General features: G+C 43.0%; 1 protein-coding gene across 1 annotated transcript in view; it reads right to left on the reverse strand.

The window, feature by feature from the left end:
- The window catches only part of srrm3 (serine/arginine repetitive matrix 3), a 304,377-nt gene that overhangs the window by 5,559 nt on the left and 279,880 nt on the right, over nt 1–18,938 (reverse strand). The window contains exons 11-13 of the mRNA XM_034177539.1: nt 8,979–9,274; nt 8,644–8,895; nt 8,442–8,567 (exon numbers count right to left, since the gene is read on the reverse strand). Of these exons, the coding sequence (XP_034033430.1) occupies nt 8,442–8,567; nt 8,644–8,895; nt 8,979–9,274 (674 nt within the window). The remainder of the gene's footprint in view (nt 1–8,441; nt 8,568–8,643; nt 8,896–8,978; nt 9,275–18,938) is intronic.

An 18,938-nucleotide genomic window follows, 5' to 3' on the forward strand; every position in this document is an offset into this window, starting at 1 on the left:
CCACATGGAGGTGCTTTTGCTCCGCCGTCAGCAACCTCGGCACGAACTTCGCAGCCACTCTCTTCATGCCCAAATCTTCTGTAAGAATTGAATGTGCCGAAAAAGTACTGATGTACACTTCGTCCGCAATTTCTTGGATGGTCACTCAACGGTCCCGCATCACCACAGCGTTCACTTTGGAAATGATCTCGTCATTTCGGCACGTCGATGGTCGGCCGGAGCGCGGCGCGCTCTCCACCGTTACGCGTCCGTCTTTAAACCGGTTGTACCACTCCTTAATCTGTGTGGTGCCCATAGCGTCATCCCCGAAAGCCGTCTTTATTTTTCTGATGGTTTCCACTTGGCTGTCGCCAAGTTTCTGGCAAAATTTGATGCAGTAGCGCTGCTCCAATCGTTCCGCCATTTTCCTTCCAAGAAAAATCCGCAGAGCGCACAGGACCACTCCCCACACAAAGGCTGCTCACAGGCGAATGACACAGCCGACAGGCGGGAAAAAACTCACGCATGCGCACTAAGGATCAAGGTTGGCTGATGCAATCTCACGTGACTCAGATCAATAAAGTTTAAAAAAAAAATAAAAGGGTCGGTTTATTATCTAATAGACCTCATATAGTGAGAAATAGATATGACAAACATATGTCCAGTGTGTGACACATATAGTAAAAAATAAAAATGAATAAATAAAAATGAATAAGGGCCAGCTAAAGGTTCAGACACCACACATGAATTACAAAGTGCTAGTTTTGAATTTGGAGGTCTTTTTGTGAGACTTTTCCTATTCTGACTTAAAGGTAACGCTCTGAGGCCGACCAAGCTTTACTAATTTCTAAATAACTTTTTAATGATATGAGATAGAAACTTACTCTTTTTTTTTGCTGAAAAGTTAACTCCGCTGACTTTCGAGCCAGCCATCGGCCATCTTTGTACTCCTCATAGAAGCTGTGTGATAACGTGCGCAATGTGAGTGTTCAATCGGAATTGGTTCACCATCACATAGTTTTCCAAAATCCAATCGTAGGGCAGATTTCCCTCACGTGAAAAGCCAAAGATCATTTTCAGGAGTGATATGTTACTAGTCGGCCCGTTTGAATAGCCCCCTGGGTGCTCCAATGAGTACATACTATTGGTCTCCATGCGCCCTGCACCAGTACGCACAGCGATCAGTGAAGCAGACAGAGCAGAAGATGAGCCTCTGATAACAATCCCACATGCTCAAACAGAGTGTGTAAGCCTGGGTCCCACCGAATAACGAAGGATGAAGAAGGAGCCACGCATGTTTTCTTTGCTACGAGAGGGTTTCTTCAACTATCGTGGCAGTATAGTGGCTCAGAGTGGCTCTTAGAGGCATTATCTTCAGTTAACGAGGCTCCTCTCTGAGTGTGGCGCTAATTTCAAGATGTTCAAAATTTAGCAACAACAGCGTGGCGCAGTTTGTGTTTGAGTTACTGCGACGGCTTAGAGGCATTTGCGTGGTGCGTACGAGTCTGCAAAAAGTCCATTATCCATGCGCCTGGCACCTTCGCAGGACCTGAGAGGCTATTTTTGGAACGGCTCTCCTCTTGTGCACACAATTCCACCTGCCCTGAGCCTGGTTCTGCTGGAGGTTTCTTCCTGTTAAAAGGGAGTTTCTCCTTCCCACTGTTGCCAAGTACTTGCTCACAGGGGGTCGTTTTGACCGTTGGGGTTTTTACGTAATTATTGTATGGCCTTGCCTTACAATATAAAGCGCCTTGGGGCAACTGTTTGTTGTGATTTGGCGCTATATAAATAAAATTGATTGATTGATTGATGTCTGTTGTATGTAAATGTATGCTGATTTAAAATATTGTTAATGGATCACATGACGTCCGCTGTGTGTGCGCACTGACGCAAGACCTGAGAGGCTGTTTTTGGAGCGGCTCTCCTCTTGCGCACACAATTCCACCTGCTCTGTGCGCTGGACTCTATATAAAATAATTATTTTGTAGCGGATTAATCATTATCTGTCAAACCTTGGATGCTGAAAACACCTCTAATCACTTCTGGAATTAATGGATCACATGAGCTCCGCTGTGTGTGCGCACTGAGGCAGTGACTCATCATCACGCTTCAAACAAGCATTTAGGCAGAACACCAGCTCACAAAAGAGTGATTTTTCAGTCAATATTGGACGAACACAAAGTTAAAATTTGGGTGAATGTGTGAAAGTGGATGTGTGTTTAAAGCCATGGAAAAAATAAAGCCAGCAAGCCACGGATGGAAAGGAAGCCACTTAGAAACAGCACAGAGGTGGCTGTCCATGAAAGGACAACAGCAGCGCGCGCGCAAAAGAGCGATTTTGCAGAAATAAATGGACAAACAGAAAGTTTTGTGTGTTTAAAGCTGCAGAAGAAAAGCCAGAGAGCCGCGGAGCCAGCGAGGAGCACAGAGGCGGCTCTCCAGGAAACCGTGGTTCGGGTCTAGCTGGTCTGGTGCATTACAGGTGGACAGCAGCCTGGCGCACAGCGCACAACTGCGGAACTGTGATGGAGTGTCTATTTTTGGACTGCGTTTAAAAAAAAAAGAAGGGACATCTTTAAATGCTGCTGTGAATCTGTGAATTGAAAACCCACACTTTGAAGGGACCAGGTGTGGGAGGGCTGGAGGTTTGGACCAAACTCATGCCTAAACGTGCGCCAACATGGCGTTATCATGGCACTACATGGATTAGTGTGGCTGATGCGAGCCATTCGAGGCTGTAATGACAGGTGGTCGTGGCTCACTAGAGGCTGCTATGCGGCACATGCGGGGTACAGAGAAGCACATAGTGGCACCTTCATAGTGGATACGTGTTAAGATGAAAATGTGGGTCATTCCTCAAATAATCACCCCACACCCATGCGTGACTCCTTCTTCATCCTTCATTATTCGGTGGGACCCAGGCTTAACTATCAGGATTGCTCCACTAGTTTGCATGTGAATGTTACTGGATAACTCTCTTGTTTTCTCTGCGTAAAGCATTGTTTACCATATCAATGGACAACAAAACGCATAGACCATTTTGTATATATTGTTCAAAATGTGCATTTGTGTTTATTGTTTGAACCTTTTTGTTGTACAGTCTTTCACACAAGACCTCAAATTACCTTTCTAAAGTGTCAAAACAGTTGTTTATTATAGTTTGCTGTGTGTGGAAAATTATTTTTCGCTTTATTTTTTCCTTGCCTATTTTTGATTGTAAACCTTTATTACACTTATAAAACACTACTATGGCATATATATTCTGAAAGCACAGGTTGTCCTGAAAAAAAGAGACATAAAACTTGATTGTGGGATGCAGGGAGAGCTGTTAACAGCAATAATAAAACATTTATGCCAGGCGAGTGAACTGTCCAAAAAATGCCCTCGGACCCCAGAGGGATAAAAAACACAAACCCTTGATATATATATATATATATAATGTGAAGAACCACATTATATTGCATTAAAACAACTAAGGAAGTTGCACTGCTACTAGCCAGCTAATTTAAGTCAAACAATAATGTGCTTGATGTTTTCTATGCCTCAAGCAGCTAAACATATTGTTAAAAAAATTAGAAAAAGTATGTTAAGCATATGACAAAAAAACAGTTCAAAGCTAATTTAAAAATGATAAAGACTAAAGTAGAGAAATGCAAACTTGAGGTTCTGACACCATATGTGAATTTCAGAATTGTCATTTTAATTTTGGTGTCCTTGGGTTGAACTTTTTCTATTCCAAGTTCTGACTTCAAGTCGAATGCATTAGATTGCCTTGTTAGCCACCGCGGAGGTGCTCGCTGTCATGTGAAGTAACTGTTAGCTGTGAAGAGAAGCTTCATTCCTCTGTGCAGTTCAACACCCAGAACAACCAGTCAGTGTTGGGGGGGACGTATCCTCCGATGTGTACAAACTGTCAGAAGGAGTGTGTGTCACCGTTTTATTTGCGGCATATGTTATAACATTAGTAGGTAACAGCTACAGCGTGCAGGTTCCCAGAAATGTGGTATGAGTTTAACAGTGTAAGTAGATGAAGGAGCTGAAACAGGACAGAAGAACAGGAGGAGGCCAGATTTACTCTGGGGAGCTCTGACGGTTTGCTCTTCAGCCAAGCTTCAGGAGTCAGACTAGCAGCATCCTGCTGCACGGAAACTGTTACCAGGGTAACTAGTCTGTGGCTCAGTTCAGCAGCGTGTCGTTGTCTTGGCATCAGGACCTTTGGGACTGGAGTGAAAGATGACAAAGTACACAGATTTCACCCACGACTACAATGTGCACTTGTAGGAGAAGACAGAGTACTTCTTTACACCACAGAAACAATTTTTATATTTCAGGGATCTTAAAAGGCTCTTTTATTAAGCAAAACTAATGCCTTTACAAAAGACTTAAAAACCGTATTAAAGTTACACATATTAAAGTTTGTAGCTACAAAGTGCTCTATAGATGCTGAGAGGAAGCATCCTTATAAAAAAAAAAGACCTGTTTCTCTATCTGCTGTGAAGCCTCTCCATCATACACAGCAGGTAAAATAAGTATTGTCACTTCACCATTTTTCTCAGTAAATATATTTCTGAAGGTGCTATTGACATGACACTTCTCACCAGATGTCGGCAACAACCCAAGAAATCTACACAAACCACACTGCAAAAGGGGGTGTCAAAAAAACAAGATAAAAACACTAAAAATATGAGGGAAATTATTTTGTTGCATGGACAGATAATTTCACTTGATGAGATGTCTTGAATTAAGATTGTTAAATCTAAAAATAAGCATGTTGAACACTTAAAATAAGAAATTAACCCTTAAAACAAGATCAATTATCTACCACTCTAACACTTCTAAATCTAAAGTTTTGTTGTTTTTTAATCTTGGTAAGAACCAAATAATGTGCAGTGTAATTCCATGTTATCGCACACAACTTAATTTTTGTAATTTGTTTAAACAGTAAACAATACAATCTTTAATTTTGGCTTCTACTTTTACTTAATTTAGGTTAATCTTTAACTTTTTGAATTAATTGGGAAAAAAATGAAATGTGAAATAAAAAATGGGTGTCTTGATGGCTTTCCTCATGACTGCCATTCATGAACGCTAACTCATTTTTTAGAAAACGTCCTGCTCTGGACGGACGAACCACACTGTGCCATAATCTATACATTTAATCATAATGCAAACTGCAACCTCACCACTAGATGTCACTAAATCCTACACACTGTAGGATTAAGTGTTTCATTTTGTAATTTAGGTCATGTTATAGAAATAAGTTTTCACTTTGAAATTCCATCTATCTATCCATCCATCCTTTTTCTTCCGCTTTATCCGGAGTCGGGCCGCGGGGATAGCAGCTCAAGCAAAGCCGCCCAGACCTCCCGATCCACACACACCTCCTCCAGCTCCTCCGGGGGAACCCCAAGGCGTTCCCAAGCCAGCCGAGAGATGTAGTCCCTCCAGCATGTCCTTCCCCAGGGCCTCCTCCCAGTGGGATGTGCCCGGAACACCTCTCCAGCGAGGCGTCCATGGGGCATCCGGAAAAGATGCCCGAGCCACCTCAACTGACTCCTTTCGACGTGGAGGAGCAGTGGCTCGACTCCGAGCTCCTCCCGAGTGTCCGAGCTCTTCACCCTATCTCTAAGGGAGCACCCAGCCACCCTACGGAGGAAACTCATCTCGGTCGCTTGTACTCGCGATCTCGTTCTTTCGGTCATGAGCCAAATCTCATGACCATAGGTGAGGATCGGAACGTAGATCGATCGGTAAATCGAGAGCTTTGCCCCCCTACTCAGCTCTCTCTTCACCACAACGGTCCGATACAGCAACCGCATCACTGCATCCGTCTATCGATCTCACGCTCCATCCGTCCCTCACTCGTGAACAAGACCCCAAGATACTTAAACTACTCCACTTGAGGCAAGGACACTCCACCGACCTGAAGAGGGCAAAGCACCTTTTTCCGGTCGAGAACCATGGCCTCGGATTTGAAGGTGCTGATTTTCATCCCGGATGCTTCACACTCGGCTGCAAACCACCCCAGTGCACGCTGAAGGTCCTGATTTGACGAAGCCAACAGAACCACATCGTCCGCAAACAGCAGAGACGAGATTCTGTGGTTTCCAAACCAGACCCCCTCTACACCCTGGCTGCACCTAGAAATTCTGTCCATAAAAATAATGAACAGAACCGGTGACAAAGGGCAGCCCTGGCGGAGGCCAACGTGCACTGGAAACAGGTTTGACTTACTACCGGCAATGCGAACCAAGCTCCTGCTGCGGTCGTACAGGGACCGGATAGCCCTTAGCAAAGGACCCCGGACCCCATACTCCCGAAGCACTCCCCACAGGGTGCCCCGAGGGACACGGTTGAATGCCTTCTCCAGATCCACAAAACACATGTGGACTGGTTGGGCAAACTCCCATGAACCCTCGAGCACCCGATGGAGCGTGTAGAGCTGGTCCAGTGTGCCGCGACCAGGACGAAAACCACACTGCTCCTCCTGAATCCGAGGTTCGACCATCGGTTGAATTCTCCTCTCCAGTACTCTGGAATAGACCTTACTGGGGAGGCTGAGGAGTGTGAGCCCCCTATAGTTGGAACACACCCTCCGGTCCCCCTTCTTAAACAGAGGGACCACCACCCTGGTCTGCCAATCCAGAAGCACTGTCCCCGATCGCCACGCGATGTTGCAGAGGCGTGTCAGCCAAGACAGCCCCACAACATCCAGAGACTTAAGGTACTCAGGACGGATTTCATCCACCCCAGGAGCCTTGCCACCAAGGAGCTTTCTAACCACCTCTGTGACTTCGGCCTGGGTAATAGATGAGTCCGCCTCCGAGTCCCCAGTCTCTGCTTCCTCTTCGGAAGACGTGACGATGGGATTGAGGAGATCCTCGAAGTACTCCTTCTACCGCCCGACAACATCCCCAGTCAGGGTCAACAGCTCCCCACCCGCACCGTAAACAATGCTGGTGGAGAGCTGCTTCCGCCTCCTGAGGCGTCGGACGGTTTGCCAGAATCTCTTCAAGGCCGACCGATAGTCCTCCTCCATAGCCTCCCCGAACTCCTCCCAGACCAGCCTCTGCGACTGCACGGGCTGCGGCACGCTTGGCCTGCTGGTACCTGTCAGCTGCCTCTGGGGTCCCACCTACCAACAAAGATAAGTAGGACTCCTTCTTCAGCTTGATGGCATCCCTTACTTCCGGTGTCCACCACCGGGTTTGGGGATTGCCGCCGCGACAGGCACCAGAGACCTTGTGACCACAGCTACGAGCAGCCGCATCGACAATGGAGGTGGAGAACATGGTCCACTCGGACTCCATGTCTCCAACCTCCCCTGGGATCTGGGAGAAGCTCTCCCGGAGGTGCGAGTTGAAGACCTCGCTGACAGAGGGTTCCGCCAGTCGTTCCCAGCAGACCCTCACGATACATTTGGGCCTGCCAGGTCTTACCGGCTTCCTACCCTCCCAGCGGATCCAACTCACCACCAGGTGGCGATCAGTCGACAGCTCTGCCCCTCTCTTCACTCGAGTGTCTGAGACACGTGGCCGAAGGTCTTTGGAAGGACTTTGGAAGGACTTTGAAATTATTGAGCATAATTTCTGTACAAGTCATACTGAATCGTTTTTTATTTTGATTTGATGTGTAAAAAAGTGAGTCTATTTTTTTAAGTACACATTAAAGCAGAGCCTTCAGCTTTCAGGCTCCTCTCCTGTGGAACCAGCTCCCAATTCGGATCAGGGAGACAGACACCATCTCTACTATTAAGATTAGGCTTAAAACTTTCCTTTTTGCTAAAGCTTATAGTTAGGGCTGGATCAGGTGACCCTGAACCATCCCTTAGTTATGCTGCTATAGACTTAGACTGCTGTGGGGTTCCCATGATGCACTGAGTGTTTCTTTTTATTCACCTGTTTTTGCTCTGTATGCACCACTCTGTATTTAATCATTGGTGATTGATCTCTGCTCCCCTCCACAGCATGTCTTTTTCCTGGTTCTCTCCCTCAGCCCCAACCAGTCCCAGCAGAAGACTGCCCCTCCCTGAGCCTGGTTCTGCTGGAGGTTTCTTCCTGTTAAAAGGGAGTTTTTCCTTCCCACTGTCGCCAAGTGCTTGCTCACAGGGGGTCGTTTTGACCGATGGGGTTTTTCTGTAATTATTGTATGGCTTTTGACTTACAATTTAAAGCACCTTGGGGCGACTGTTTGCTGTGATTTGGCACTATATAAATAAAATTGATTTGATTTGATTATTTCACCGGGGTCAGAATTACAACAGGAATGAACTTTCCTCATTTTGTCCTCTTTGTTGTCATAACTGAAATCTGTTGTTGTGATCTTTAACTTTGTGGGAGCGTCACAGAAGAGGCGAATAAACCCGCCACAAACATGAAGTCACAGCGTGATTCTTTTGTTGCGCTGAGGAAAAAGCCATGCATACACATTCTAAACAGCTCAAAGAGTGGAGGAGGTGATACCTGGTGATCCTGCGAGCTTCCATGAAGCTGGGAGAATCTCTTCTCCTTTTGCGAATCGGCGAGTAGCTGCGTGAACGGCGGCGAGCTCGGCTTTCTGGATCGGAGCGGTTCAGGCTGTCCCTCTCCCTGCGTGACACACAGCCTCCGTCAGCACAGCACCAACAGAACATGGCACAAACACAAAGCAGAAGGGACTCTTCACCTGGAGTTGTTGTCTCTGGCGTGTGGGGACTTGGTCTTGCTGAGGCCTCTGTCTCTGGAGGCGGAGCGCGACGACGAGTGCCCGCTGCTCCAGGAGCTGCTGCGCTGCCGGAGGTTCTGCCGGCTTCGACACTCTGCTTTTTTCCTGGCTGAGGTGTGTGAGTGGCGTCCCGGAGACGCGGACGGGCTCCGGTGGTGAGCCTGACCCCGAGCGGGCCGATGGTGCCGCTTTGAAGAGTGGCCGCCTTTTGCTCTGGGTGATTGTCAGTGTAACAAGTTGGCAAAGTCAGCAAATGTTAAATGACCGTCAGTTCTATGACTGTACGGAAGGCTTACTTTTTCTGCCGCCGTGAGCTCCTCCCTCTGTGGGCGTGGTTGTGCTGGGAGTGGGTTGAGTCACTGCTCTTGGCGGGGGACTGGGAGCTCTTAGTTGGGCCCCTCTGACTCCCTGGCCTCCCTGTCTGGCTCATGGCGCTCCCTACAGCTGTGTTCCTGCCATCTGCGCTCACAGCCTTTCCTGCTGCACCGGGCTGTTCCACCTGGCTCCTGCTGGGGGCGCTGTGGAGCTTGTGCTCTCTCAGCAGAGTGGACTGGAAACTCACAGAGGCAGCAGCAGCAGGCAGATGGAGCTTCTGCAGAAAAATGATGACCAACATAGGGAGGGACAAAAAAGAACAAAGAAAAAGCAAAAGGAGCATTAGAGTGTTTTCCAACCAGTGATCGGGTGCTACGGTGTACTTTCCAAATGAAAGTTAAACATCTAAAAGAGAAAAGATCTAGGTTTTGTCCATATAGCTTATAGATAGTCCTCTATGGTGCAGCGCATGCAATACTTGGCATGCAAAACCATAAATGAGTTGAAGAAATTAAAATAGCAAAAACAAACAAAAAAAAATCTAGGAAGAGGGAGAAAAGGAAAATAAAATAAAAATAAAGTGTGAACCAAGGAAGTTGAAGAGCAGAGGTAGAAAGTACAGTTACAGAGTTTGTAGAGTAGAAAAAGAGGACTTCTTCAGATTTGTAGTAATGGTTTAAAAAATGAAACAAAACAGAAAGAGAAGACAACTTGACGGAACATCACAGAAATGGAAGGAACAAAATAAAGATCACAATTATTTAATCAATCGAATCAGAAAACAAATAGTTCTGGAACTCAATTTTCTGTTTCTGGATTTATTTCTTTTTTTTTTTTCCTGAAGACAATTGCTGAGATGTGAACAGCGACCCATTTTCTTTTTTTAATGGTTACTCTTGTTTAACTCCCTTCTGGTTAACTTCCACTTACCAATAAAGTGGTATTCCCTCCTTTAGTAGGTAAGGTATGAAGAAAAGGGAAAAGTGGGGCAACATAAGTGCATCATTAGATTCACAAAATGCAAGAGAAAAAGACACAAAACCCTTCCCTGCCAGTGACTCATGAGACAATGCATGGAAATCAATGAAAAAAGAACTCAAAAGGAAAGAGGAGAACCACAATGTGCAGGGACTCCCTCGCACGGGTCAGAGTGCCTCCCTGAACGCCCCGTCCTCCTCGTGTGCCACAGGATGGGTTTTGGGTCGTAGTTTTCTGGGATCACGTCGCTGTTGGCATCAGTGTTTGCGCTAAACATCACCTTGTGAATCAAACCGGTTTTTGTCCACACCTTTTTCCTGCTTTGTTGGCTTGTTTGTGCACAACTATGAATATTCTTTTTTACATCTCTGGAGTGGAACCATTAAAGTTTTAGGATCGATGTGCACAAAATGTCTTTTTAAACTGTTGATATGATTTTTGGCACATTTTGGGTGGTTTCTGACCTACAATGGAAACACATCACTTCATTTAGAGATAAAGTGGTCGAGGCAGGTAATCGTACCAAAATTTTTACTGTTGGCAGATCGTCTTTTGACCTTGAAGGGTGAATGTGGCTGAAATATAAATGTGAGGTCAGTCCGATGTTTGTGAGGAGCCAACATCTGTCTGTTCCAAAGGGACACTCACAGAGGACACCTCCCCAGAAAGTTAGGCCATTTCCAGAGAATGTCACGTGACTGACAAAGTTTGCCAATCATACCACCTAACTGCAAATAAACCCCTAACCCTGACCCAGGTCATAAAAGAGACACTACACACAATGTTTCTGTGAAGGCTCTCAGTTGTCCAGGTGGTTTCCATAGTAGAGAAGCTTGAATCTTCAACTGGACTGGGTTGCTTGACGCAAGGACATTTTGCTTCTAATCACATAAGCTTCCTCAGCTAAATTTCTTTCTTTGGTAGTCTGACTTCTGTCTTGACTCTTGTAAAGAAGAACAACAGAAGCCAGCAAAAGCTGGAGTTTAAACCTAACCAGACCCCTCCTACCGAGAGGCAGACTGCTATCGGCTAGTGACTTAACAATAAATTTATTGAGTCATTCACGTTGTCAGGAGAGGCGTCAGTCCCATCGTTAGGAGGTACAGCTGCCCTGTCATTAGGAGGGGACTAACTAGAGCATAATAGGTGCTAATTAGAGCAACTGTTAGTCACTAGCCAATAGCAGTCTGCCTCTTGGTAGGAGGGGTCTGGTTAGGTTTAATACTCCAGCTGTTGTGGGCTTCTGTTATTCTTCGCTACAAGAGTCAAGACAGAAGTCAGACTACCAGAGCAAGAAATTTAGCTGAGGAAGCTTCTGCGATTAGAAGCAAAACGTCCTCATGTCAAGCAACCCAGTCCAGTCGAAGATTCAAGCTTCTCTACACTACACACAACTTAACCCTAACCTGCCACAAATCTTAAAAAGTACTCAGTCACTTCTTACTGTGTGTATTTTCTCCTGGTATCATTTCATTTTGGCTTAAAGCAAACGTCAAACCGCCTTGACGTACAGGCTTAGTATCTCTTATTTACAGGTTTAACATACTGTTTTGGTTGTATGTGTAAGTAAACAGTGAACAGTCAGAGCAGAACTCTTACTCATACGCAAAAAACTTTCAACCAAAAAGGACACTAGCAGTTGAAAGCTCATTAAGAAAGTGGAAAAGTCTGCAATTAAGACTTAAGATATCAATCAATCAATCAATCAATCAATCAATTTTTTTTTATATAGCGCCAAATCACAACAAACAGCTGCCCCAAGGCGCTCCATATTGCAAGGCAAGGCCATACAACAATTATGTAAAACCCCAACGGTCAAAACGACCCCCTGTGAGCAAGCACTTGGCTACAGTGGGAAGGAAAAACTCCCTTTTAACAGGAAGAAACCTCCAGCAGAACCAGGCTCAGGGAGGGGCAGTCTTCTGCTGGGACTGGTTGGGGCTGAGGGAGAGAACCAGGAAAAACACATGCTGTGGAGGGGAGCAGAGATCGATCACTAATGATTAAATGCAGAGTGGTGCATACAGAGCAAAAAGAGAAAGAAACAGTGCATCATAGGAACCCCCCAGCAGTCTACGTCTATAGCAGCATAACTAAGGGATGGTTTAGGGTCACCTGATCCAGCCCTAACTATAAGCTTTAGCAAAAAGGAAAGTTTTAAGCCTAATCTTAAAAGTAGAGAGGGTGTCTGTCTCCCTGATCTGAATTGGGAGCTGGTTCCACAGGAGAGGAGCCTGAAAGCTGAAGGCTCTGCCTCCCATTCTACTCTTACAAACCCTAGGAACTACAAGTAAGCCTGCAGTCTGAGAGCGAAGCGCTCTATTGGGGTGATATGGTACTACGAGGTCCCTAAGATAAGATGGGACCTGATTATTCAAAACCTTATAAGTAAGAAGAAGAATTTTAAATTCTATTCTAGAATTAACATGAAGCCAATGAAGAGAGGCCAATATGGGTGAGATATGCTCTCTCCTTCTAGTCCCCGTCAGTACTCTAGCTGCAGCATTTTGAATTAACTGAAGGCTTTTTAGGGAACTTTTAGGACAACCTGATAATAATGAATTACAATAGTCCAGCCTAGAGGAAATAAATGCATGAATTAGTTTTTCAGCATCACTCTGAGACAAGACCTTTCTGATTTTAGAGATATTGCGTAAATGCAAAAAAGCAGTCCTACATATTTGTTTAATATGCGCTTTGAATGACATATCCTGATCAAAAATGACTCCAAGATTTCTCACAGTATTACTAGAGGTCAGGGTAATGCCATCCAGAGTAAGGATCTGGTTAGACACCATGTTTCTAAGATTTGTGGGGCCAAGTACAATAACTTCAGATTTATCTGAGTTTAAAAGCAGGAAATTAGAGGTCATCCATGTCTTTATGTCTGTAAGACAATCCTGCAGTTTAGCTAATTGGTGTGTGTCCTCTGGCTTCATGGATAGATAAAGCTGGGTATCATCTGCGTAACAATGAAAATTTAAGCAATACCGTCTAATAATACTGCCTAAGGGAAGCATGTATAAAGTAAATAAAATTGGTCCTAGCACAGAACCTTGTGGAACTCCATAATTAACTTTAGTCTGTGAAGAAGATTCCCCATTTACATGAACAAATTGTAATCTATTAAACAAATATGATTCAAACCACCGCAGCGCAGTGCCTTTAATACCTATGGCATGCTCTAATCTCTGTAATAAACGTTTATGGTCAACAGTATCAAAAGCAGCACTGAGGTCTAACAGAACAAGCACAGAGATGAGTCCACTGTCCGAGGCCATAAGAAGATCATTTGTAACCTTCACTAATGCTGTTTCTGTACTATGATGAATTCTAAAACCTGACTGAAACTCTTCAAATAGACCATTCCTCTGCAGATGATCAGTTAGCTGTTTTACAACTACCCTTTCAAGAATTTTTGAGAGAAAAGGAAGGTTGGAGATTGGCCTATAATTAGCTAAGATAGCTGGGTCAAGTGATGGCTTTTTAAGTAATGGTTTAATTACTGCCACCTTAAAAGCCTGTGGTACATAGCCAACTAACAAAGATAGATTGATCATATTTAAGATCGAAGCATTAAATAATGGTAGGGCTTCCTTGAGCAGCCTGGTAGGAATGGGGTCTAATAAACATGTTGATAGTTTGGATGAAGTAACTAATGAAAATAACTCAGAACAATCGGAGAGAAAGAGTCTAACCAAATACCGGCATCACTGAAAGCAGCCAAAGATAACGATACGTCTTTGGGATGGTTATGAGTAATTTTTTCTCTAATAGTTAAAATTTTGTTAGCAAAGAAAGTCATGAAGTCATTACTAGTTAAAGTTAATGGAATATTCAGCTCAATAGGGCTCTGACTCTTTGTCAGCCTGGCTACAGTGCTGAAAAGAAACCTGGGGTTGTTCTTATTTTCTTCAATTAGTGATGAGTAGAAAGATGTCCTAGCTTTACGGAGGGCTTTTTTTTATAGAGCAACAGACTCTTTTTCCAGGCTAAGTGAAGATCTTCTAAATTAGTGAGACGCCATTTCCTCTCCAACTTACGGGTTATCTGCTTTAATATGAAAGAAGGCATCTGATTCCAAGACAGATAAAACCTGAGTAGCACCTGGAGGGTGATACGACTGTTGGTGCAATGAAGACAGAGCTAAAGCTGCGTAAACATTCAGATTTAACTGCCAAGCTAATGGAAGCCTGAGTACGCAATCAAATCTGAGCATTTACCTATCAGACGTGGTTTTCGACAGGAATAACTATCACATTGTACTGTTATTGTTTTTACCATTTTTATCAGCTTCACTGAGTCAGGAAATGGCACGAGTACAATACCAAATACTAATAACTCATAGTGACTACATGATGAATTCATTTAACCATCTAAAACATGACCTCCCTTCTGAAGCTGCTATTCCAGTATTCCAAGACCATAAATTTATTGTACTAAATTTTAACCAATCATTAACTAACACATTCAACATGTTTTCAATTCTTTTACATCAACATGAAACGCAACACATCTTCAAACTGGATTTATTCTTTATTGCTTAGAAACTGAAATCGCATGCCATGAATCATAAATAAATGTTTAAGTTTGACAAAACTTACCTTTTTTTTGAGTCATCCATGTCTGTGTTGTCAACTTTTATGGTAGTACTGCTTTACCGCCACTAGATGCCGTGTGCTATGTTTACGTTGATGTTGATGTGCCCCGTGCAATGTCTTCTCCATTCGTGCACAGGAGTGAGCAAATGGTTTCAGAACAAAATCTTGACAAATAACATTATATTTCAGGGAGAAAACACTGCATTTCATGTATATTTACTAGACCTACAAATGTACTGAGCACCCTGACCTAACCTTAACCCAGCTCAGGTCATATAAACACACACGCACAGTGGTGGGCACAGCTAACCGAAAAGTTAGGTTTGATAACCACGAATGCGCTAACTGAAAAGTTAACTTTTACAACACAAAACTGATAAACCCCTAAAAATTTTTTGCAGAAGTCACAGCTAATCGCTAACTTTTAGTACTGACTCGGCACACTGCCAGCGACTGATAACCCAGTTTTGAGTTTAAGCACTGAAGCGATCAGAAACCAAAAACAAACAAGCCACCACTTTTGTCTTTTAAGAACCCTGCCAGCTGCCACAAAGACATCACACTTACCACATTACACAATACTACAGACAGTGGCAGTGTAGATCAAATGCAAGGCACTTTCACTCATGGTTTGATTAATAAACAGACTAATTCAGAACAGTTTATCAAAATGAACAGCAACTTTTACAAAGTGAAAATATCACACTTTTAAAGTAATGCGCTAATTCTGAAGGGTTGAGCGTTAAACCGACACAAGTGCCAAAAAGCATTATGGGAAATCAGTCTTCTCTCATCACCACCACCACCCCCGCCTTCAAAATGCACAGAACACTGCCATCTACTGGATGGGAGTGTGAATACTGCTCAACGTGTGATAGGTGTTCAACATGTTGAGTCACACTTTACAAACAGAATTTTCAGTTTTCCAAATGCCTTTTTTTTTTTTTACAAATGGAAACAATGACATATTTACACATACACATCTATTTGTAAAAACACACAAGTTACAAATCGGAAATTTGTGTTTGTGGATCACAAAACACGTGCAAATCAAGGACTATTTGGAGATCAACCTCTGTGCATTTACAGGTATTAATGAGACAAAATTAACTCCATAAATAAGTGTTTTTTCACTAAAAAAGTAAAGTTCTGCACGTACACGCTGTCCTTAAAGCAGACACACTGTCAATCATAATGCACATAATGGGAGCTTGGGGTTTGTTTTTTTATTATTATTCTTGTAATACATGTTAGTTGAGCAGTGTTGTTAGTGTTATAGATTTGTTGTGTTTTTATAGTTCAAGGAATGTAGCTAGTTTGGTGAAGAGTTATGTTGAGACCATGAGTGAAAGGGATGTTGCGATTTACCACTTCTGCCACTGTATGTTGAAAGTAAATTAAATTTTTTTTTACAGCAGCAGTGGCAGCTGGCCCCGCCCCCTTCTGCTGGGGGAGGGGGCTGAGTTCCTTACAGCAGCCTGTCTGTTGCAAAACACGCAACAGACAGGAATTAATGTCTGATTTTTAAGTTTTACAAATGTTTTTCACTGTTCGGCTTTGCTCACTATGACAGCAAAGAAATGTCAGTGGACTTAAAATTAGCAGAACTAAATTTAGTGGAAGCTAATTAATCCACTGATGGTTTTCAAAGTTAGCCGAAAAGTTAATCTGCTAACGAAAATGTTAGTTTTGGTTAGTGGATTAGAGGAACTGTGCCCCCTCCCCCCCCCACACACATATATATTAGGGATGTCCCGATCCGATCATGTGATCGACCCGATCACATGGTTTCAGACTTGATAGAAATCAGATGTTGCATCTCAATCAGGAATCCGATAAAGATTTTATCCTCATTATTTTGATCAGCGCTATTTCAAGCTCATTATTGCAGATTAATGGGCCTTTCACGCGTCGGAAGCGTCAGAGGCGTCAAGAATCATCAAGAACGTGTTGCTTTTAAGAGGCGTCAGAAGCGCCGCGTCAAAACCTGAGCTAAAGCAACGCTTCTGACGGGAGTGCGCATTGTCACTTGTCGGCAGGCTGACGCGGTCAATGTTCAACCCAGTCTTTTTTAAAATTTTATTATTATTTTTTTATTGAACAAAAGAAAAAAACATAAATTTGTACATTTTTGAAGTCTAGTAGATTAATACTTGATTGTTCAAGCTTCCTCAGGGAGAAGTGCACTGTTTAACTGAAAAATAATAAAATAAGGTGATTAAAATGAAAATATATATATTTAGCATTTGTTCATTGCTCATTCAGTTTATTAAAGTATCGGATTGGACTCGGTATCGGCAGATACTCAAAATCAGATGACTCGGAATCAGATCGGGACCAAAAAAACCTGATCGGGACATCCCTAATATATATATATATATATATATATATATATATATATATATATATATATATATATATATATATATATATACACACACACACGGATTTAACAAATTTTAAAGGCTTTCTAATGACTAATTGGAATAAATAGGGCTGAAGAACCAGGGCCTTCTTACTTTTAAAGGTGCTATATATGATTTTTCAGCCACTAGGTGTTGCATTAGTGCTACATTTTTGGACATAAACCAAGCTTCCCACCTTGGTCACTCCTCCTCAAAGCCCCCCCGCATTTAGCACAAGGTATGGCAGCAGTTGGAGCTTTTTAACAGGTCTAATGGCTCTCTATGTGGAAAAAGTTGATGTATGTGGATTCTACTCTGCCCACGTTTTTGGTCAGAGGCTTTCTTAGTCTCACAATGCGATTTGTAGATGTATTTCAGGAAAGTAGCTGCTGTCCACCACTTTGAAAGAAAAATAAAATCCAGCAACTATGTGATGAGTAGTGTTCTTAGAAACGTGGGGAGGGGTAACGATTTCATATGGGAGGACTCACATGCATGAAACATGCATGTGTGGAAATCTCATGCACTACATGTGCGCATGTAGGCAGACCGAGAATATAAACAGGAGACAGAAAAGCTCAGAGCACAGAGGGAGTGTTGCTTCTTTCTGTGCACAGGATGACATGAAACCAGTCAAATAGTTGTTGGCTGCTAAATTCATGTGTAAAATCTGAGGTAGAGCACACCCAGTGCAAGAAGTTTAGATCTCCACAAGTCAAGTTCCTCAATAGGAGCCATTTACATAAAAATAATGGTACCATGAACAATTTTACAGTTTATGGTACAAAAATATAAAGAATCCTGTGACCGTGCAGACTTATATACTGTACAATTACTTTGTGTTTGGCCTTTCAGGTCATGATGATGGCACACTGGGGTAAAGGCAAATGATTTCTATCTTATACCTCGAACTCCTTCAGCAGTTCCTAGTTGTGATCATCAGTATAAAGCCTTGTTCACTGCTGACTGTTAATCTTGGCCTGTAAACAGTGTGGTCCCACCTTCCTTATATTTTTGTATAACAGACTGTACAGTTGCTTGTGGGGCCGTAAATCGTTGGTTCCAAATGAAGAACCTAGCCTTGCAAAAATCCAAATTTTGCTCCAGTTGTTCCTAAACTTATTATTATTTCAGTCAATGTAAAATTTTAAGGCAGCCCAGATATCTACTACAAGCAAGAGGTTGGTCATTGTTGAGTCCAAAGGTTGTTGAAATGGAGGAATACCTCCAGATGATTAATGCAGGTACAACAGAATTTTGCCAAGAGGTCTAGTTAATTTATATTTAATGTATAACAAAAAAGTAATTGTTACATATATTACGCCACCATAAGATATACAGTGTGAACACAAAAACACTTCTTGGTTTCAAATACTTATATCAAAAGTCACATGAATAATTTTGCAATTCTGAAGAAGAAGAATCTGCAAAAGAGAAAAAAACTTGATGAGTTTCTGCATTTGTTGATACCAAAATGGTAAAATTATTCATGTGACTTTTGATATTATACATATTTGACACCAAGGAGTGTTTTTGTGCTCACCCTGTACAGTGGTCCCTTGCTATAATGCGGTTCACCTTTCGCAACCTCACAGTTTCGCAGATTTTTTTAGTCCAATTTTGCATGTTTTTTTTTTTTTTTTAACAGCGCATTGTATTCTGCGTCCTCATCAAGCAGGCCGGTCGCAGCACCGCGAAGGGAGAGTACGCGCATTGTGTTCTGTGCCAACAACTACCCATAACTGTGTTCTTCACTCGGAAAAAGACACCTGCACCGAGGTGTCACTCAGTGGAAAAAGGCGCGACAGCGGCGCAGCGCCAGGACGAAGAGGCACGATCAGAGGAACTGTGAAATACTGGTGAGTCACTATTAATAATTTGTTATGTGTCCAACCTTGTAGGTTGATTGTTAAAATTAAATTTGTTAGTTCTAAAAGCCATCATAATTATTTGTAGG

Source organism: Thalassophryne amazonica, chromosome 9 (genome assembly GCF_902500255.1).
Source record: "Thalassophryne amazonica chromosome 9, fThaAma1.1, whole genome shotgun sequence".
Taxonomy (NCBI): Eukaryota; Metazoa; Chordata; class Actinopteri; order Batrachoidiformes; family Batrachoididae; genus Thalassophryne; species Thalassophryne amazonica.